General features: G+C 50.0%; 1 protein-coding gene across 1 annotated transcript; it reads left to right on the forward strand.

Moving 5' to 3' along the window:
* The first annotated feature begins 614 nt into the window (after positions 1–614).
* LOC102051567 (olfactory receptor 14A16-like) lies at positions 615–22653 on the forward strand. Its single transcript, XM_055700535.1, has 3 exons — positions 615–738; positions 15793–16661; positions 22522–22653. Exons 1-3 carry the CDS (start codon positions 615–617, stop codon positions 22651–22653), a joined length of 1125 nt encoding a protein of 374 aa, XP_055556510.1.
* Positions 22654–22862: the final 209 nt, after the last annotated feature.

Genomic DNA, 22862 nt, shown 5'->3' on the forward strand with positions numbered 1-22862 from the left:
AGTTAGTGATGAGTGTCACAGGAAACCTGAGCAGGCCTGTGCTGTGCTCCACGTACCTCTTGGCCTTCAGGCTGGTCTGTGCTGAGTGTGCCCCTGGGTTGCAGAATAAGCCATATTGGAAGAAGAAATCTGCAGGAAGCTGCTGGTGAATGGCCAACCCCACGCCCCTACCTTTACCTGGGACTGCAGTTACCAACTCCCAAGTGAACATCTCCTCTTAGAACACGAGAAGTGATGACTAGAATGGGTTTCCCTGGCAGAAAGCACTTCAAGGTCTCACAGGAGACAATGTGGGATAAGCCTTCTGCAGGCAGGATCCGCACAACTTGCTGCACCACCCTCCCAACGCTGTAAACTCCGTGTTCCCAGCCTCAGAAGGGACGGAATACAGCTGACACGATTGTCTCCGTGTGTGGAGAGTTTGCTCTAACCAAGGCCATTTGAAATGACACTTTGTCTCAGAGTCCAAGTGCCTTTCTTACTGCAGCCATAACCAGCTGGGCTGCTGGTGGCCAATCCCCTAGGAACTGGAGACTCCAGGGACCTCAAACTTGCCAACATGGCCACGTGCCTCCTAGTGGCCTATGAGCTTCTCAGATGTCATGGGTGTCATAATGATAGCCCAGATCATCCACCTTCTTGTGGCCTTGGTTACTCCTTGGTTAGCGGTTCCTGAATTGGAGAAGGCAGTGATAAAGAGATGCACAGGAATGGAAGAGATGGCCAAGGACCCTGCAGGTGCCATGAAGGCTTTGCAGGAAGAAGTTTGAGAAATAGTCCCTATAGCTGTGCAAAATGGAATGGCATTAGATATGAAGCTGGTGTCTGAAGGCAGAGCCTGTGCTGTTGTTAATACCAGTTATTGAGTATATGTACGTTAAAATGGGGGGATTTCTACAGATATAAAAAAGATTTGGAAACATCGTAATATTTGTCATAAGTCCCAGAAAGTTGACACCTTCTATGGAATTCAAGACATTGGGAATACGCCGACGTCCTGGTTTCCTGATTTACAGCTCTGGGTTAAGAAGTTCATCTCCTGATGCCTTTCTTCTCTTCCTCTATGATCATGCCAATCCGTTTTACCTATGTAGCTTCTCCTTTAAGGTTCAGAGAGGAAAAGTTGGACTGTCTTTCAGTGGTGTCTCTAATATTCCCTATGGGCAACTCTTCAGTTGTGGCAACAGACTTCATGGGGATCTGCTTGAACTAACAATAATACAGCTGAGCAATATATTTTTTATTTATTAATTTCTAACCCATTCCCCTACACACACCCCCTCCATAAGAAAGCCCTCTTTTATTTGTCTTTAACACCCTGTTCTCTAAGGAAAGTAGACAATAATTGCTGCCAAGCACTTGCTATATTCAGCTGCAGAGTTGGTTGAAGAAGTCTCATGTAAAGTGTTGTAAATCCCTTGGAGACAAGAAGAGAAATAGTGGGGCTGGAGAGTTGAGGAGCAAGGCTGTCCACACAGTGTTTAGCTCCAGGGACTGCTTTTCCCACCTGGCCACACCTATTAAGGAGACACTCTGCATCAAGAGCAATTGGAAAAGCCTTCTATCTCTTCTCCAGAGTGGTCATTACCTGCCTTCCTCTTTCACTGTACTTCTGAAACTTATCTCATTAACTGTGCAAGCAAGACTTGAAGACCAGATGTCTCTGATGGGAGAGACATGGCTTGTCAGGGCTTTCTGCCTTGTAATGAGCCTAGGGTGTCTTTGGTGCTGTGAATTCAGATCATGAGAGGAGACTGAAGAAACCTCTCAAGAACACCAAGTCAGAAGCAAAGCCCAAAGTCCCTGGAAGCATTAACAAGCCCCGCTGAGGGCCATGACCGAGGAAGCGTCCCCATGGCCTTGTTAGAGCCCATCCTTGGAGGCTGTGAGTGCAGCTAGGCAAAGGCGCTGTGCAGGCAGCTGTGCTGCTGAGCAAAGCCTTGGCTTGCTTGATGAAGCAGAAAGGCCAAGCCGTGACCTGCAGCCTGTGGGAAGGTCGGTGCTGTCCCTCACACAGGGCTCAGGGCTCTTCCTGGGGACCATGGAAGGTGGGGGATCCAATGCCCAGTGAAGGACAGTGATGGCACAACAACGTCCAGCTTCCCGGTGGGGCTGCAAGGAGGCAATGATGCTCTAGTGCCATGAGGACAACATGTTTTCTCACAGGCCTCTGTGTCAGAAACAGCTGCCATAGCCAAGGGGACAAAGAGCTGGGTTCTCTTCAGGCTTTCCAGACTTGCTAAAATCCTTTTCCATCTCCACCACAGGCTGTTCTACATGGTTGGACACCTGCCCCTGTTTCCGTGCAGGCTGTAGGCACCATCTCGCTGCCCCGCCTTGCTCTCACCACAGCGTTTCCATACTTTGTCTGATGGATGTCACCTAAATCCTACCCATTTGGGAAGGATTGAACTGGCCCAAGTAGATTTGGATAGGCAACATAAAGGTGAATTCTTTATAGCTCGGTGGGCTCATGACACTTCAGGTCATCAAGGAGGAGATGCAACATATAGATGGGCCCAAGACTGAGGGGTGGACTTAACCATGGACACTATTGCACAGGTAATTGATGAATGTGAAACATGCGCTGCAATTAAGGAAGCCAAATGGTTAAAGGCTCAGTGGTATTGGGGATGATGGCTGAAATATAAATATGGTGAGGCTTGGCAAATTGAGTGTATCACACTTCCACAGACTTGCCAAGGCGAGCGACACATGCTTACAATGGTGGAAGCAACCACCATTTGCTGGAAACATACCCTGTGCCCCATGCCAGTGCCCAGAACGCTATCCTAGGCCTTTAAAGACAGGTCTTGTGGTGACATGGCACCCCGGGAAGAACTGAATCAGGCAACGGAACTCATTTCTGAAACAGTCTCAGACACGTGGGCCAAAGACCATGGTGTTGAGTGGGTATATCACATTCCCTATCATGCACCAGCCTCTGGGAAAATTGAACGATGTAACAAACTGTTAAAGACTACACTGAGAGCAATGGGTGGTGGAACTTTCAAACGTTGGCATAAACATCTAGCAAAGGCTACCTGGTTGGTTAATACCAGAGGATCTGCTACCCGAGCTGGTCCTGCCCAGCCAAAGCTTTTGCGTACTGTAGAGGGGGATAAAGGTCCTGTGGTGCACCTTACAAATATGCTTGAGAAAACAGTCGGGGTCATTCCTGCCTCAGGCAAAGGCAAACCCATTCGTGGGACTGTTTTTGCTCAAGGGCCTGGGAGCACTTGGTGGGTAGTGCGGGAAGGTGGGGAAGTTCAACGTGCGCATCAAGGGGAATTGATTATGGGTGAAAATAGTCAATAAATTAAGTGATGTTAATTGTTATGTAATGCTGTATATTGTCTTTGGTGATGATGGTAGAATCTGAAGCCACACCGTGGAGAGACTGGATAATCTTGTGGCATCCATTTCTACCGTCTTTAGATGGGAAGATTTGAACCTTACTTCTTCTTCGACTGCCACACCAGCGAAGATTGGCTGGTGAAACCAGATCAGCACAGCTGTAGTAGGATTAGAACTGGCTTCAATGTGGAATAATTTAACACCTCATACCGTCCTCCTTGCCCAGAAAGACTGTTATAACAGATGGAGCCTTACATCATGGACTAAATGAACTCAATGGATTTTATAGGGAGGGTCCATAGACTAAGGGGTGATATCTGTGTATTTATATAAAGTACAGGAGGAGTGATGAGGATGACGTATGGGAAAATGTAGCATGACATAAATGGTATGGAGTAAGGAGTGGATACTGTCCTGGTTTCATCTGGGATGGAGTTTATCTTCTTCTTAGTAGCTAGTACAGTGCTGTGTTTTGGCTGTGATGTGAGAACAATGTTGATAACCGCACAGATATTTTCAGTTGTTGCTGGGTAATGTTTATACTAGAGTCGAGGACTTGTTGGTTTCTTGGGCCTTGCCAGCCAGAATGCTGGAGGGGCACAAGAGACTAGGAAGGGACACAGCCAGGTCAGCTGCCCTGAAGCAGCCGAAGAGGTATTCCATACCATGGGACGGCACGCTTGCTATGTAAACTTGGAGGGTTAGCTGGGGGGATTGTTGCTTGGGAACTGGCTGGGCATCGGTCAGCGGGTGGTGAGCAGTTGTACTGTGCATCACGTGATGTTTATTTTTTTCCTTTTCCCTTCCTTTGGATTTTACCTTTTTTCCCCACCTTTCCATTCCTAGTTGTTGTTATTGTTGTTGTTATCATCATCATCATCATTATGGCTATTATTATTGTTATTACTGTTGTTCTTATCCCTTAACAATTTAATTATTAAATTCTTCATATCTCAACACTCAAGTTTTACATTCCTTTCTGATTCTCCTCCTCACCCCTCCGGGTGGGGGGGAGTGAGCAAGTGGCTGTGTGGTGTTTGGTTGCTGGTAGTCTTCCGTTGCTGGCCGGGGTTAAACCAGGACACCTTCCTGGACATCAGCTTCACCTGCACCACAGGTCCTCTGCGGCTGCAGAGACATCACACAGCAGCAATGCCCTCTCCTGCCAGCACTGCACAGCCCAGCCCTGCATCTCTCTGGTCCCAAGGACAGCATGGTTTGCTCCCCTTAGGGACATCTCATTTCACCTTTACAGTGCCAACTGCCAACCAGCCCAGCATGCTCTGCCGCAAAACTTGTGCTTTCATGGGACCTTGGGCACTTGGTACCTGCTTTTTTTTGTGACACGTCTGATTTTGGCCCTGATGACACAGCTGTGGTCCAGCACATCTCTGCTCTGAAATAACCTAGATCAGGGAGGGGAAGGGGGAAAAGTCTTATTTAACCAGTGTGAGTAAGCCTTAGGATCAATAACCTGACATCTTATTGGGGAATTTAGGGATCCTGCAGGTTTACATGGCAAGGGTTTGGGAGCGGTTTGAAGGTGTTTGTAGGGCTGGCAAAGGTGAGAAGAGATCAAGAGCTGACTCCATGGGCATAAGAGACACTTTCATTTGACTCCAAAATGGACCAGCCACTGCCCAATGCTGAGCTAATAGACTATTCTAGTGGTACCTCTCTGATAACCTATGGGAGAAAGGATAAAACCCAATGTACAGCATCTATGAGACGAGTTGGAAACGTGTGAGCTAAACAACCTTACCAACACCAAGGTGAGTGAAGGAGGGGATCTGTGAGAATGAGGCTTGGTGGGTTCCTACAAGACAATGGTCAGGCCACCACCCCTTGACAGTCACAGGACAGCACAGTGACAATGCTCCTTTAGGTGTCTGCAGGTTCTTTGCATCAGCCTTTTAGCACAGCCACCAGATGGGCCAACAGCTGTGATGCTCAGCTGGATCTGAAACCCTGAGTCATCCATGTCCACCTTGGCTCTAGGAGCAAGAAATGGTGGAGTGTCATCTCCCAGGGCGAGGGAGGCAGGAGAGCAGCAGAGTGCAGGTGCCAGGCCTCAGGGTGGCAGGCTGTGGCCAATGCTGGGAACTTTCACTGTGCAGTATCGCTCAAGGGGAGAAGAGTGTTCTGCAAGTGGTAGCAAGGAGGCCATGAGGCCCCAGGGCCTTAGGACAACTTATATCCTCATAGGCCTTGGTGGCAGACAGTGCCTGTAACCACAGGGACAAAGCCTTTGGTTCTCTCGGTGACTTCCAGCCTTACCAGTGCCTTTTGCCATGTCCATCACAGAGTGTCCTACGCTGTCCCACAGCTGCTGCTTTTTCACTGAAGGCTGCAGACACCCAACTGGTTTCCCCACCTTGCTCTTACCTTGGCGTTTCCACACATGCACTGGTGTCTGTCCAGCCTCACACTCTGTTCCTCAGATCTCATACTCCTTCTGGAGGACTTCTCTTACCACAGCCTTAGTCCTTGAGTGACATTTCCTCCTCCTGATCTCCACTCTCAACATTCTAAGCTGCACTTTGTGACACTGTTTCTCTCTCCTGCTCTTTCCTACCTCCAAGGAAAGCTCCAACACCTGGGAAACCACTCTTCAGGCAGGCATCCCAACCCAGAACCCTCCTTGTGACCCAGTACCTGAGCAGATAAAGGGAAGATTCTTTCATGGATCTTTTAATCTAATAGATTTCCTACTCATGTTTTGAGTGGAGAAGTGTTCCTCAGAAGAACTGTGGTATTTCTGTTGGTACTTTTTATACCTCCACTTCTTTCTTCCAGTTTTTCCTTCTTCCTCCTGCTATTCTGTCTTGAAGAGCTCTCTAAGAAAATGCTTCATGAAACCGTAGAATAACTCATGTTGGAAGAGTCCCTTGAACGTCATCTTGTCCAGCTATCCTGCTCAAGGCAGGGTGAAGCAGAGGAGGTAGATAAAAGGCTCTACACAGCTTGGTGTCATCCAAAGAGGAGCTGAAAAGGCACACCATCACAGTATACAGTGCCTTAATAAATACATTCCATACATTTGGCCAAGGTTCCTATCTCGAGGGATGCCGCTAGTGAGCCCTTCCCTGGCACGTGCGGAGGCAGAGCACTGCAGCGGGCACAGTGACTGCCTGGCCTCCTGCTGCCCCTGCCAGAGGCTGGCAGCACCTCAGCCCGGGGGTGTAGCGCCCTGCTCGGCACCTCTCAGAGATGGCCCTCGTCATGAGCAGTGGAGACAGGCACCTCGGTTCAAGGGAGCACATCCCAGGGCTGCATTCCGGTGGTTTCTGTCAATACAGAACATTTCATGGAGGCCAGCTGTGTCACAGAGGTGCCACTGCCTGTCCCTGCCTGCGGTCACAGCACTGCCATGCAGCACGGCTGTGACCAGGCTGCCAGCACACTCAGGCCTGACAGCAACGCAAGGGATCAGAAGGAGCGTGGAAGTGGGAAGAGGACGGTTTTGCAGAGCCAAGGGCTTCCACCCCCTGGCAGTGCGGCCATGCCAGGACTCTTTTCCCATCCAGCTCTGCATACAGAAACTGTCCCTGCAGCCCCAAATAGGCCTTGGAGGAAGGATCTCAGGGGACAATAGTGACTGAAGGGCCCTTTATTTTGTTCAAACTGGTGGAGAGCAGGGATCCTCATTTACACAGCCACTGGGGCAGAAAAGCAAAGCTGAGACTGAATTACAAATGCAATGACAACATTATTGTAAGCAAAACCAAACCCAATAATCAAAAAATAGAGGAGACAGTCTGGGTCTGTAATGAATTACTTTATAATTGCTGAAGAGGGTCCCCCGTGGAGAGTCGGCCAAGTCACGACAATCACACCAATATGGCTACATGCCGTGCTCACTTTATTGAGCAAACAGGTCGTATTTATAACTTAAACCAACCGCTCACACGACATTACACACAGTTGATTGGATAAGAGTCTCTGGCCACATGGGTGTCCGTGTCGCTGGTTGGTGGGCATGCTGCAGGAGCCTGATCAGAGTGTGCCAATGACAGTGCGTTGATTTCACGGTTCCCATGACTTGCTCTGCACCTGGCTTCTTGTTTGTGCATAGCTTGTTTTCTTTCTCTCACTCCTTGTTCCCAGGACAATTTAAAGTTGCTCTGCAGCTTCAACTAACAGGCCTGGGTTGTCCACTCTGGACAATGGTAACATGTGTCCTCGGTCCTTTAAAAATCCCTATACATATCCCCCTTTTTCTTTTTGGACAACCTATTTCTGGTTCACAATAGATGTTAAACCTTTCTTCAAACAAGAAAGTAAACAGCTAAAAATTAAAAACATTACAACAATGATTATAACAAAGTGTATTCCTTCCATCAATAAAGTCTTTAACCAACCTGTTATCCCCAATCCTCATTGAAGGGATTATCATCAGCAAGAATATGCTTCATGTTTCCCTGCAGTTGTGACAACGTCTTGTGCTTCTATATGGAATGATCGGAAAGGTTCATAAAACACATGCCTCAAAAAATCCTCACAACCATGTCCATGTGCTAATAGCAAAAAATCTATTGCAGCTCTATTTTGTAACGTAGCATGCCTAAGACTATCTACATCAAGCAATAACGAATTTGAAATATGTGATGTAAGATTAAATTTTTTCTTTCCCCAGCATGCTAACCTTCATATATTCTTAGCATTTAATGCTGCCGTTGCCCCCGGCATAAATATGGAGGCTAGGACATTTGCTGTTTGGGAATACCAATTAAACAATTTCTAACGGGGTTGTCTGCCTGTTGCAGACTTAAACAAAAGTCTGTTACTCCCATGATATTTGCCCATGTCACCCATATGTTTGTCCTAGGCAAGATGGCAAAATACTTTGGCCAACGGTTAAAAAATTCATCAAGACCGTAAACCAAGTCCACCACTCAAATATGTTTAGTCCTACAATTTCCACTTTTTTTTTTTTTTAACATTCCACCACAATCCACAAATGCTTTCACAGATTCTGATGATGTACATTGTCTCCAATCAGCATGGTATTACACTAGTCGTATGTTTTCTCTTGCTTCATGCCCGGTTACTAATCTAAACACATACACTCTTTACACCATTTACATTACAGCTTTGGCTTACAGAACAGTTTTACCCCACATAGCATACATTGGCACAATACCCGCGGGTTACATCCCTTACAACATAGACAGTTTATTCCATCTGCTCGCTCTGCGTCTTCTCTTCCGTCTTCTGATTTTGACATACGGATCGCACAAACTTGCTAGGGACCCATATAGGTCCTTTATCTGTGGAGATACAAAAATAACCTCTACCGATAAATAACACCAGATCAGGTCCTTACCATACACCTGAAGCCATATTTTTTTACAGAACATTCAAACCAGGAACTGTAGTTGTTTGGTTCCCTTGTACTGTTTGGTGATGTATAACAACAGGTGGTCCCTCTCCATCCTCCATAAGGGAGAGATAGTTTAAGGTAAACAACACCTTAGTCAACCGTTTAGTTACATCTATGTCCTGCGATACTTCCTGTCTCTGGAGATAATCCTTCAGGGTACGGTTTGATCTTTTAAAAACTTCTTGGCCTGTTGGGGAGTGAGGAATCCCTTTGATGTGTTTAATTCCCCAAGTTGTCATAAACCTTGCGACTCGTTGACTACTCTACGCTGGACCATTGTCTGTCTTTATTTCTACAGGTACTCCCATGACAGCAGAACAAGACATTAAGTGTCTCTCCACATGTAATGCCTTTTCACCGGTTTGTGCAGTGGCCCATATAAAATGAGAAAATGTGTCAATTGTGACATTCACATACTTAAGCTTCCCAAAGTCAGGTACATGTGTTACATCCATTTGCCAAAACCGAAGTGCCTTCAGACCTTTTGGGTTAGTGCCCACCCCTAAACCAGGTCCATGATGACTACACTGAGGACAGGAGCGGACAATACTCTTTGCATCTGCTATGGGTATTTGATACTGTCGATGTAAAGACTTTGCATTCTGATGAAACATCTCGTGGCTGTTACGAGTTTCTTCAAACTTATTTGTTGGAGAAGTTATTGCCAGACAGCTGACTGCTTCATCAGCTCTAGCATTGCTTTGCCCAACCCAATGGTCCACTGATGACTTCTAATATGCATAATACAAAATTCATGTTTTCTCTGTCGAAGAGGACCACGCAGTTGTAGAAATATTCCACCAAGATGTTGGTTCTTTGTCTCTCTCAACAAGGCATCTTCAATACGCTCTACTACACCAACTACGTACAATGAGTCTGATACTATGTTTACAGGTGTACCGTTCAAGCTTCTCAATGCCCAGCACACTGCTTTCAGCTCTAAGGTTTGAAGGTTGTCCCATGGTTCACCGGTGATCATGTGTTTCTGCCACTGATTATCAGATTGCCAAACACACGCAGCCTTCTTCATCTTTCGTCCTACATCTGTAAACACCGTTGGCTTGTCAACTGATCTTTTTGAGCATAACGGTCTTGCAATCCACTGGTAATGTTCTAACATTTTCCAGAGAGGTCCTTTTGGCCGGTTGTTGTGTACAACACCTGTATAACCCATCAAGGCTTCCTGTATGGCTGTTGAATGTCTCAGGAGCCACCCATAATCATCACCACGGACTGGAATACTGATAACTGCCGGTTCAGTCCCATCAGTTTCAACAATCCTGTCTCTTCCTTTTCTCACCAAGGCCGCTACTGCTTCAGGGCAACTTAAAATACGATGTCTGAGTTGCAATGGCAAAAACAACCACTCTAAAATGATGGCCGAATTTCCCCCCTTTTTCTTTTGCCATTGCAAAATAAGGGCAAAAGGTGAAGTGGCAACATTACAAACCAAGAAAGATAACGGATGATTCACCATTCGGCGACCACACCAGCCAGTCTGAGTCTTGCAGGACACAACTTCTAGGGCAGCCCACTGTTCTGGTGAATAAGTTCGAGGACCGTTGGCTTCAGTGCCATGCAACCAGGATCGGAACGTTTGCAAATCATCGTTAGTGAGGCTCTTTGTGTGTCATCAGGGTGTAAGGGAATCATAAAGAAACAGTCAAGTCTATCACAACAATTTGCCAGATCTGAGGGATCATCATCAAAGGTGGAATAGCTGATTGCAACACACCCATCTCTAAAATCTGATCATTAACCTTTCATAAATCATGTCCCAGTGATGTGCATCAAGATTATTAACCACTACAGGACAAGCTAATGAGCTGGTCACCTGCCAGTCACCCTCCAAAAATGCATCACAAACAGCACCGGACCATTGCTGTAGAATTGGATCTTTTCCCGAGTTCAGCATCAGAGGGGTAGTTGCATTAACTAGAGGAACTACAGGTATTGAAGTAGTAGGCAGGTTCATTTCAACTCGCTTTTCCAGGTTTCTTTATTTATCTATTACCTCCTGTAAGGATTTCTCTGTATTGTTATCACAAGGCTTCTCCCCGCTATCCTCCTCAAATTTGTCTGATGATGTTTCAGGAAGAGGAGGAAACGTCATCGGACGCCGCTTTTGCCTGCCCTGACGAGACCTACTAGCTGTTGCCACCCTCTGTTTTGGCCTTGCTCCACCCACAGCTCTGATTGGTGCAGCAGGACGCGCTGCCCCGCCCTCCTGAAATGGCCTTGCTCCACCCACAGCTCCGATTGGTGCAGCAGGACGCGCTGCCCCGCCCTCCTAGGGAGGCTCGGCCGCCTCTTCCAGGTTTGGCTCAGTTACCTCAGGCTCCCGAGGAGTAACTTCTGGTTTGTCCGCTGTCTTATCTAAAAGCTCCGGCACTGTTGAACACGCAGGGGCGGACATACCCTTCATAGGACGAGTATGCCCAACTCCGAAAAGTGTAGCCAAGAGAGAAGGCTTAGGTGAGTCACCCTTCTGCTCTACCGGCTTTTCTACCACACCTCCCCGCAACACTTCTATAGCTGCTGCCGCTACCTTTTTTTCCGCCTTCATAGTTTCCAGAGTGTTAACTATCGACCGCCACATAGCTCCTAACGCTCTAGCTTCTTTTCCTTCCTTACCTCCCTCAATTGTACTATTCCAGAGGCAATTTCCCACTTCTCTCCACTCAGTAACACTAAACAATAACGCGGGCTCGGGAATCTTATCCTTTTTTCGTGCCCAGCGAACTAAAGCCTCCACTTCTGTTTCTTTAGTGCTCTCACCTCTCTTAAAGAGGATACTAGTTAAAAGTTTAATTGACACATCTAATTCCATGTATAACTTAAACCAACCGCTCACGCGACTTTACACACAGGTGATTGGATAAAAGTTTCTGGTCACGCGGGTGTTCGTGTTGCTGGTTGGTGGGCATGCTGCAGGCGCCTGATCAGAGTGTGCCGATGAGAGTGTGTTGATTTTGCAGTTCCCAGGACTTGCTCTGCACCTGGCTTCTTGTTTGTGCATAGCTTGTTTTCTTTCTCTCACTCCTTGTTTCAAGGACAATTTAAAGTTGCTCTGCAGCTTCAACTAACAGGCCTGGGTTGTCCACTCTGGACAATGGTAACATATGTCCTCGGTCCTTTAAAAATCCTTCTACACAACATCATTCAGGCTGGCAAGGACCTGGGCATGTTTCTCTACCAATCGCTTATAAAAACCAGGGCCAGACCAGATGACTCAAAATTTTATCCAAAGGCACCTTGGTTACTTTCTTGGATACAGCTTGGATACAGCTTTGTTACTTTCTTGGATATGCACTTGACTGTCGTCATGATGGAAAAGCTTCTCCCTGTATATACTTTGACCATGTCTTCCTCCAGCCCATGGCATCTTGTCCTTGTTCCTTGTAGCATGGAAAAGAGCCTGACTGTGTCCTCCTGGGGACACTGCCATGCTGCTGCATGTTCCCCCAAGACATTCCTTTCTCCAGGCTGGACAAGCCCAGCTGTCTCAACTTCTTCTGACATTGCAAGTGCTCCACCTGTGACCACCATGGTGGGCCTCCACTGAACTGAGTCCATGTCACCAATGTCTCTGGTATTCTGGATTCCACATATTCTGCATCTATTGTATGATGTGCTGACTAGAGGGGGATAACCATTTCCAGTGTCCCTGCTCCTTCTCATAGAGCCCAGGATGCTGTTGGCTGCCTTTGCTGATGGCTTATGCTTTGCCTGATGACATCCGAGAACCACCAGAGCCTTTCCTACAGAGCTCCTTCACAGTCATACAGACCCCAGCCTCTGCCATTGCAGGGGCTTAGTCCATTCTGGAGACGAGTCTCTGGATTTTTCTTCATTGCATACAATGAGGTTACTTTTGGCACATCCCTGTGACCCGCCTATGTCCTTTAGGATGGCAACCCTGCCTTCCAGTGCAGTGTCTGTTATCTTGAGTGTCGTGACATCTACAAATGCTATGAAAAATCACCCTCTCATCTCCTCCAGGTCATACACACTAGGTTCAACAGGGCAGATGACAGGAAAGACCCCAGCAGGATCTTGCTAAATGGATGCCTCCAGGCAGAGCACCTTGTACTGATCACGTATTTAAGAGACTGACCATCCAGGTATTTTTTCCAATCTAGTTCTCTACCCACGCAGTCCACAATATCAGAATTTGGAAATTAGATTATTGCAGGCGATGAATGTGAAAGCTTTACTGACCTCCACTGAAAGACCACCACTGCTCTCTCTAAGCACAGAAATCCTGTCCTTTCCTCACAGAAAGCAAAGAGGATGTCCAGGCACAATCTCCCCTGCATCAACCCACTCAACTTCTCTTTCATACACCATGAAATATTATCTCAGTGGACACGCTCTGGGGCACAGCCTTTACGTCCCCTAGTCATACATTGGCCATCTTTTAAAAGGGCGTGCCATGGGTGGGTGCTGCCACACCTCCCACAGCTCCCCCAGTCTCCATGGCCTTTCCCAGAGGATGGAGAGTGGCCTCCCTGTGACAGCAGCCTGCTCTCTCAGCTCCCTGGGATAACGCCCCTCTGCTCCCACGGACTGCTCAAGACTCCCTGAGTTCAAAAGACTTGATCCCCTCCCAGTGCTGGTTGTTCTCCTCCAGAGTCCTGCCTGCAGCCACAGAGGCCTGGGAGAACTGGCCAGGGAAGGCAGAGGAGAAGAGGACAGAGACAACCTCAGCTGTATCCACACCTGCCCTTGCTCAATTCAGCAGAGGCCACACAGTATCTCTGTGTCTTCTGTGACTGCTCCTGAAGGAGGGAACACTCCTTCACGTGCCCTGAAATTGCCTCACCGGTCTAAACTGCGTGGTGGATGCCTGGGCTGTTGGAGGCTGCTGCCCTTGCCGAGCAGCTGTGCTGAGCTCTGCCACCTGCCTTGGCACTTGGTTCCCTCAGTGTCACAGCTCTGTCTGAACCAGGACGGGCTCCAGCTGCCTCTGCGTGGGCCCCTGGCTGAGGGCACTGCTGACCATCTGGGCTGAAGCCCCCCAGCTGTGGCACCAGCCCAGCTCTGCCATGAGGAAACCTGGAACCAAGTGTCCCCGAGCCCACGGGTGCAAAGGCTTTGCTTCAGAGCAGAGGCGTGGCCTGGGAAAAGGAGCTGAGTCTTAGTAGGCCTGAGACTACAAACCCAGACTTACATGCCTACCTTGTGTGAGAGTAACTGAAGACATCACACACCAAAACCCCACATTGGAGATCTGAGATGCTTTCCTGTGAACTTCCTTCTGTGCTGGCTACTGAAGGGTTAACAAAAGCTGATTCTCATGCTGAAATCTTTTTTCTAATCAGAGAAAAGCCATTGCTAGGAAAAAAGTGTGTCTGCAGAGCTGAGATACAAAACATCCGTGATTGCATCAGGCTGTTCCCCAGCAGGTTCCCCTGTAGCCATAGGGACACCTGGAGGGAGCCCAGAGGGGCAGAGGAGGGAGGCAGGGAGAGCTCAAAAGCAGACCTTGGTGGGAGGATGCTCCGAGCTCACTGTTGGAGAAATCTGCACAGCCCTTGACCCGGTGAGTCTGTGGCTGCAGGGCAATGCCTCTGCAGTTCCTAGCCGGGTCTGCAGCAGCTGGGGCACCCCCAGCCTGTGGGACCGTGTGGGAGCCTTGTGCTGTGGAGGAGGCCAGTGTGCTGCAGAGCAGGGCTTCCCTGCTGCAGCGTGGGAGGGCCAGGGCATGTGGGCTGCCTTGTGCCAGGGCCGGCTGCAGGGCTGTGAAGGTGGCTGTGCAGGCAGGGGTGCCCAGGGCTGTCCTTGCCAGCAGGGTCCCTGCAGCCCAGGGGGCTGTGTGCTGGGGCAGGGGCTCTGCCGCCTGCCAGGGGCACCTCTCAGCCTGCCCAGGAGCTTCCCATGGAGCTCTGGGGAGAAGTTGTGGGTGGAAGGAGTGATCCCCATTAGGAAAAGTTCCCTGTGCTTTTGAGTGGGTGCTGCATGTGACAGGGTTGCTCACAGCTCCAGATCATTTCTAAGGAGACTTTTCATGACAAAGTTCATGGCAGGGGTGTCCAGCTAGTCTCTGTGCTTGCCTGAATCTCTGCTGCCACTTTTCTCTGGCTCCACTTGGTAGCAATGGAAACTGAGCTGTCCAGATCACAGCAGGAGGTGAGATGCTGAAAGCATCACAGGGAGGTTGATGAGGAAGCTGAGCAAATGCCTTCCCTCCCCAGCACACTGCAGATGAAACCAGCATCAGCTTTCCTTTTCCATCAGGGTTTGTGTGACCTGTTCTTTCAGGCTGCAGGGCAGAGCTGGGCACACAGGGGCTGAGCTGGGCTCTGTGAGCGCTGGCAGGGAAGAGCCATGGGGCCAGAGAAAGAGCTGCTGGCAGGGACAGCTCCAGGCCGGTGAGGTACAGACAGAGGGGATCAGGGGCAGTGGAGGAATGCTGAGGGTAAACCTTAAGTGGGGGAGATGGATCACCACCCAGCTGTGCCATACATTGCAGATGCCTTCCCTGAACAGCACAAGTCTTCTCTCCTCTCCCACCCATCACAGCCTTTAGCTCCTAAGTTCCAGGCTCCTTGGTACCTCCTCACCCAGCAGAGCTGGGCAGCTGCGAAGGAGCTAGAGGGACACACCAGATTCCCTCACACTGCCCTAAGGCACAGACAGTCCCCTTGCCTCTCAGCACTCACCCTGCTCTCCCTGAGCACAGCACAAAGCCCTCCTGACCTGACTCTGGCCATGACCGTTGCTCAGCACGGGCAGAACAGATGCTGACAGGCCCTTCTGCGCTGGGAGCAGTTGGGTCTGACCAAGTCCAAGGCCAGGAGTGGCCCCTGCCCCCACGGTTCCCATGAAGCCCCTGCTGCAGAGCAGGGCTCACTGCTGGGCAGCCAGCGGGCACAGCCCCTGCTCCTCACAGCACACTCAGCACAGCTCCAGCCACGGCTCTGAAGGGAGCTCTCCTAGGAACGGCAGAGGGGGGGACATGGGGCAGCGGGGACACATCTAGGAGAAAGGCTTTCACTTGGCTCAGAGAAGTCTCTCCTAAATTGTCCCTGTCTTTCCTCCTTGAACAGGTCCCCATGTTCAGAAGCAGCAGATGTTCAACAGCAGCTCCATCACCCAGTTCCTTCTCCTGGCATTGGCAGACACGCGGGAGATGCAGCTCTTGACCTTCTGGCTGTTGCTGGGCATCTACCTGGCTACCCTCGTTTCCAATGGCCTCATCATCACTGCTGTAGCGTGTAACCACCACCTCCACACCCCCATGTACTTCTTCCTCCTCAACCTCTCCCTCCTTGACCTGGGCTCCATCTCCACCACTCTCCCCAAAGCCATGGCCAACACACTCTGGGACACCAGGATCATCACCTACTCAGAATGTGCTGCCCAAGCCTTTCTCTTTGTATTTTTCCTTTCAGCAGAATATTTTCTCCTCACCATCATGGCGTATGACCGCTACGTGGCCATCTGCCAACCCCCGCACTACGGGACCCTGCTGGGCAGCAGACCTTGTGTCCACATGGCAGTAGCTTTCTATGGCAGTGATGTTCTCTACGCTTTACTGCACATGGCCAATACACTTTCACTGGCACTCTGCCACGGCAATGCCCTGGACCAGTTCTTCTGTGAAATCCCACAGATCCTCAAGCTCTCCTGCTCACGGGCCTACTTCAGGGAACTTGGGCTTCTTGTGGTTAGTTTCTTAGTAGCATTTGGCTGTTTTGTTTTCATTGTGCTGTCCTACGTGCAGATCTTCAGGGCTGTGCTGAGGATCCCCTCTGAGCAGGGACGGCACAAAGCCTTTTCCACGTGCCTCCCTCACCTGGCCGTGGTCTCCCTCTTACTCAGCACTGCCACCTTTGCCTACCGGAAGCCCATCTCAGTCTCCTTCCCATCCCTCAATCCAGTAATGTCAGTCCTGTACTCGGTGGTGCCTCCAGCAGTGAACCCCCTCATCTACAGCATGAGGAACCAGGAGCTGAAGAATGCAGTAAAGAAGCTGATGCAGTCAGATGTCTCTCAGCAGCCATAAGCTACCCATGGCTCTTCACAAATAATTTCCAAGTTACCTCTGGAAACTCCTGTGCATTTATTTTTCTATCTGTGACAAGCCTCTTTGTCCCCGTATGGCAGCATCCACTGCCATTACTCAAAGACATGAACCCAGCCTGTTTGACCCAGAGCTCTTTGCACATGTGCCTGCGAGGACTGTAAAGTTGGCCTGCGCTGATGATGATGAAAAGGCTGCGGATGCTGTCTACCTGGACCTTAAAAAAGCCTTTGACACCGTCTCCCACAGCATTCTCCTGCAGAACCTGGCTGCTCATGGCTTCGATGGGTGTTCTCCACACTGGGTTAGAGCTGGCTGGACAGCCAAGCCCCAGGAGTGGTAGTAAATGGAGTGACATCCAGGTGACAGCCCATAAGGAGTGGTGTTCCCCAGGGCTCAGTGCTGGGGCCAGTCCTGCTCCAGAACTTTAATCAATGATCCGGCCAGGGGGATTGAGTGCACCCTCAGTGAGTTTGCATACAACATTAAGTTGGGTGGGAGTGCTGATGTCCTTGAGGGCAGGAAGGCTCTGCAGAGGGATCTGCACATGTTGGATCATTTGTGTGTGTGCAATTGTATGAAGTTCAACCAGGAGAAGTGCCAGTTCTGCACTTGGGTCACAACAACCCCACACAACGCTACAGGCTCGGGGGAGAGTTTCTGGAATGCTGCCTGGTGGGAAAGTGCCCTGAGGGTGCAGGCTGACAGATGGTTGAGCATGAGCCATCTATGTGCCCAGGTGGCCAAGAAGGCCAATATCATCCTGGCTGGTATGAGAGACAGTGTGGCCAGTAGGACCAGGGCAGTGATCAACCCCCTGTACTCAACACTGCTGAAGCCACACGTTGAACATTGTTTTTCCATTTTGGGCTACTCACTTCAAGAGAAACTTTCAGGTGCTGGAGTAGGTCCAGGGAAGGGCAACAAAGGTGGTGAAGGGTCTGGAGCCCTGGTCTGTTGAGGAGCAGCTGAGGGGACTTGTGTGGTTTAGTATGGAGAAGAGGAGGCTCAGGGGGATCTTACTGCTCTCTATAAGTAGTTGAAAGTCAGTTGTAGATGGGTGGGGGTAGGTCTCTTCTCTCACATAACAAATGACAGGACAAGAGGCAACAGCCTCAAGTTACACCAGGAGAGGTTTAGATTGGATATGAGGCAAAACATCTTCACTGCAAGGGTGGTCAAGCATTGGAACAGGCTGCCCAGGGAGCTGGTGGAATCACCAGTCCTGGAGATGTTTCAGAAATACACAGGCGCACTGCTTTGGGACATGATTTAGTGATGGAATTGGCTGTCCTGAGATTACTTTTGGATTTGATGATCTTTAAGGTCTTTTCCAACCTAAACAATTCTCTGTTTCTATGCTTCTATGATATCGCAAGCCTACCTAGACAAGCTGCTGAGAAAGCTGGTCTAGCTCACCCTGCCTCAGTTGGAGGAGTGGACTCAATGATCTCCAGAGGTCTGTCCAACCTGAAAAAACGCCATAGAGGTAGAAGATCATACATAAATTGTGTCAACGCAACCCAAGGAGTTCATGTAGAGATTGTTTCTCCTCTCAAATGGCTTGTGCGAAATACATTTGATAAATCTGAAAGAAAAAAGACTGCTTTTCTGTTGTCAGGTCATGGGGCACAAGGAGGGTGTTGAAGGGGTATGGTATTAGCAGAGCAATCGGGTCTCAGGAACTACTAATGCAGGAGTACAGAAGTCGACACTGCCTCCTTGTCAGGTACAAATATAAGGAGGATGAGATAAATTAAGGATGTGGTATATCTGTAATAATAATGGTGGTGAAGTTCTGTTATAAAATTAATATTTCTTTGAAATATCCCTTTTGAAAGCTCCATGAATTGACAGAAGTTACTTGTGAGGAAGGACAAGCATTGTTGCGATGTCTTGGAAGGAGTCCATAAGTGCAACTCGGGGAACCAGAGGCTGCACAAACCCCCACTGGGGAGGGGTGTGCCACCACTTAGAGTCCTCCTGGGTGACATTCCTGGCACCTGAGAGGGTAACTGTCCAGGTGGATTTCCCAAGGGTAAATCACACCTTGCCAACCTGACAGCCTGCAGTTGTGTGTGAGGAGCTCCACAGTGGATGTCATTTCCCTCAGCTTCAGCAAAACTCCGCCCATGGTCTCCCTCAGTGTTCTGCCCCAGTGAGGCCATGACACTCTGGGTGCGTATGGAAAGAGATGGGTAAAACACCAGTGGGATGGTCAGGCTGAGAGAGCAGTGGTGAGGGGCTCACACCCCACCTGGAGGCCACTGGGACATACTGGGGCATTGCGGGCAGCACAGGGGACTGATCTGTGCCCTGTGAGGTTTAGGAGCTGTACACATGGCCCAGTGGAGGCCACTGGCACCAGGTCTGGTGATGGCCCTGAACTCGGAGGCCCATTCCTGTGCCCTAGGGATGCCATCCAGGGAAAACCTGGCAGGTGGGGTGGCTGCCCTGTCAGGAGCTGCACAGATGCAGGAAGGACCAAGGGCAGAGTCTGCACCTCCCTCGGATGGACTAACACCCTGCAGCTGCAGGGCCTGGGACCTGCCTGGCTGGGCAGTGTCTGTGCAGAAAAGGCCCTGGTGGTGCTGGGGGACAGAAGGCAAAACACAATCCCCCCCTGTGACCTGGTAGCAGAGGCAGCCAGCAGTGTCCTGGAGTGTATGAAGAGGTGCCTTGCCAAGAGAGTGAGGGAAGTGATGATGTCCCCATGCTCATCGCCCATTACACCATGTGTAGACTGCTGTGTTCATTTTTGGGCCTTGACTGGGGAGGGACTGAGGCAAGAAGTGTCTCAGTGCCTCGAGACAGGACCCATAACAGCAAGGAAGATGTGTATGACTGGGAGTGAGTTCAGTGAAGAGTCACTGAGATGCTCAGGGGCTGGAACACTTTCCTGGGAGGGGAAACTGAGGGCAAGGCCCTTGTTCTGCCTGCACAAGGGAAGGCCTTGGGAGCCTCCTAGTGACCTGCCAGTCCCAACGGGGAGGTGGTCAGGAGGATGAAGCCAGTCTTGGAGCTGTGGTGCCTGGCAGGAATGTGATAGGCAATCCTCAGGTGTGGAAATAAGAATGTTCTTGGCAGGAGATAATGCAATGACCAACCTCCACATCATGGGGTGCTTGAAGCTGTAAACAGAATGGGAACAAATCCTCTGCTTGGGAACTCTCAACTTCTTTGCTAAAAGTGGGGGTCGTGGAAGAATGTCAGTGCTTTCCAGTTCTATGGAAGATTTTAGGCTTTTGGGAAAGAGCTGAAGGTAAGAGTTTTTTCTCCCCCCTTTCAGTCCGTGACACCCTGAAGCCTGACCTGCTCTTCCTTCCCCTCTTCCCATCAACTGATGTAGGGATGAGAAGAAAGGAAGTAGAAAGGCCCTAAGACTTTGAGGGCCATAAAGTCCTTTCATTGGCCACCCCATCAAGAATCAAACTGGGATGTGAGCCTGAATATTTTCGATTTGACAAGGTCCATGGACAGGCAAGACTTTGTCTATGGTTGTGCCTAGAGACCCACACACATACAGCGTAGATGATGCTGGACCTGAAACTCCTGCCTGGCTTTAGTGAACTCCTGGAGCCATGGACAAAGCTTTGGGTGGAGGCCCCACTTAATCTGATCAGGGCCAGGAAGGCACAGGGATACCCTCAGGGTCCTGCCCCCATGGGATATCACCTGCCAGGGCCCTCAACAGGCCAGGTTCTCATTCCCTCCTGTCTCAGGTCTGTGCTCTACTGATCTCTTTCCGCACATGACTGGGGATCAGGGTCACCACAACTTCACACTCACTACAACCAAGGCTGGCACTGGTCTTCACATCCCTGAGCAGCTCTTCCTCTTTGGGGTGTCCCAGTTCCAGGCAGGCATCAGACTGGATGGGCTGTTGGGCATGGGGAACTTGCCCACAAGGCCCTGGACTCTTGGCATCCTTGCTTACCTGTGCAGTGAATACCAAGGAGACTGCTTCCTCCAGAAAAGCCAGGCTCTGTGACCCACAGATTGCCTCGGAGCATGTGAAGAAGACATTGTCCATTCCTCAGCCTGACCGTATGACCTGTAACTCTGTCCTGGCTCTGGCTGGCATGGAGTGCATGTTCTTCACAGCAGCCCTTCTGGCGCTGTGCTTTGTGTCTCTTCCTAAGACAGCGCTGACCACACACCAGTGTTTTGGCTACTGCTGCAGAGTAGTTGCCATGGCTTTCTCTTTTTCGCACTCTGCCTCTGCTCAAGAGACTGGGGGGACGCAAGAAGCTGGGACAACTGACCCCAAATGTCCAAAGGGCTATTGCATATCACGGGACATTGTGCTCATAATAACAGCACAAGGAAAGCAGGATGAAAAGAGGACTTTCATGGTAATGGTGTTTATCTTCCCATGTCACTGATAGATGGTGCAGAAGCCCTGCTCTTCTGAAATGACTGAAACCCTGCCTGCCCATGGCATGGAGTGAGTGAATTACTCATGTTGCTTTGCTTGCACACACAGCTTTTGCTTCTCCTGTTGAACTTTTTTCTGACCTGTGAATTTTCTTTGGAGCCTCTCCGCCATCATGCTGAGCATGTAAGGGGTCACTGAGCAACTGATTCTGGGTGATTAGGTGCTGGCCAGGGTCAAACCACAACTAATTCCTACCACTGTGTCATTCTTTCTGGTCTCTCCTTTGATCCACACACAAGCTCTCACTCAACCTCTTTGCCTGTCCAATACCAGAGCCCCATGTATCTGAGCTGCCCTGACATCACACAGAGCATCCCCCACTCCTCATCTTTCCCGTAGGTCGCCCCTACAGACCTTGTGTCTCCATCCACCACCAAAGCCGTGGGAGCTGTCCTGCCCCTACTCTAGGACTTATGGCACTGATGTCACAGCTCTGTGGTGGCACAGGGGGCTCCTGCTTCCCGCGCGCCCAGGCGGTGGGGTCTGGGGCCCATGTGGGCTGCAGCACCTCAGGTGTGGCACCAGGGACAAGGGCAGGCTTGTCACACAGAAACCGGGTACCCAGGGATGGGAGCCCTTGTGTGGGAAGGGTTTGCTTCCCAGCAGAGGATGCTGGAGGGGATGGCAGGGGGCAGCAGAAGGAGGAAGGAGGTTCCCAGCATGAGAGCAAAGGCTGCAGTGGCCAAGGCCAGAGGGCAACAGGCCTGGGCTGTGCAGCCCTGGCAGGAGAGGGCTTTGCTCTCCCAGGTGTCTTAGTAGCACCGTGCTGCCTGTGCCAGAGGTGAAGCTCATCTCCAAGAATGACTAGCTTCTGCTGCTGCTGGTGCTGGTTCTGAGCAAGTTCCTTGGGGAGGCCAGGCTGTGATCCAGCCCTCCTGTGGCTATCCTGCTGGTGGCAGGGCAGCCAGAGAGCAGCTCTGCAGAGAAGGACCTTTGGGTGCCAGAGGACAAGCAGATGAGAATGAATGATTGATGCACCTTCATGGCAAACGCCAACAGCTGTGGTGGCTGCATTAGGAAAAGCATTGCTGGCTGATGGATGGAGGTGACCCTTCCCTCATCTTAGCATTGCTGAGGCCACATCTGCAGTGCTGTGTCCAGGATGGGCTTCCCAGGGCAAGAATGTTGTTGACCTACTAAAGCAAGAGTTGCAACGGGCCATCAAATTGTTTGAAGAGACTGGAGCATCTTTCCCAGGAAGAAAGGGAGACAGATCTGTGCCTTTTCAGTCTGGAGAACAAAAGCCTTGTGAGATTCTTACAAATGTATATAAAATTTCACAAGATCCTAAGAAAACACTTTTTGACTTTGCAGGTGATCAATCACTGGATCTACTTGCCAGGAGCGTTTGTGGAATGTCCATCCATGGAGATATTCCAAAACCACCTAGACAAGGCCACGATTAACTTGCTCAAGCTGACCTGTCTCAGCTGCGTCTTGAAATAGAAGATGTCCAGAGACTCTTCCAATCTTCTCTCGTCTCTCATTCTCTGAGTATCAAGAGAAGTTAGACACAAAGAAATGAACAACACATTGCCTTTGACTACAAAGATGGTCGGGTCTATGGAGAGGACCTATGCTGGAGAAGGGGAGACGTGTGAGGAGGAAGGAGCAGCAGAGACGTTCTGTACCATCAACCCCCTCTTCACTATCCC

Source organism: Falco cherrug, unplaced genomic scaffold, assembly GCF_023634085.1.
Source record: "Falco cherrug isolate bFalChe1 unplaced genomic scaffold, bFalChe1.pri scaffold_44, whole genome shotgun sequence".
Classification (NCBI taxonomy): domain Eukaryota; kingdom Metazoa; phylum Chordata; class Aves; order Falconiformes; family Falconidae; genus Falco; species Falco cherrug.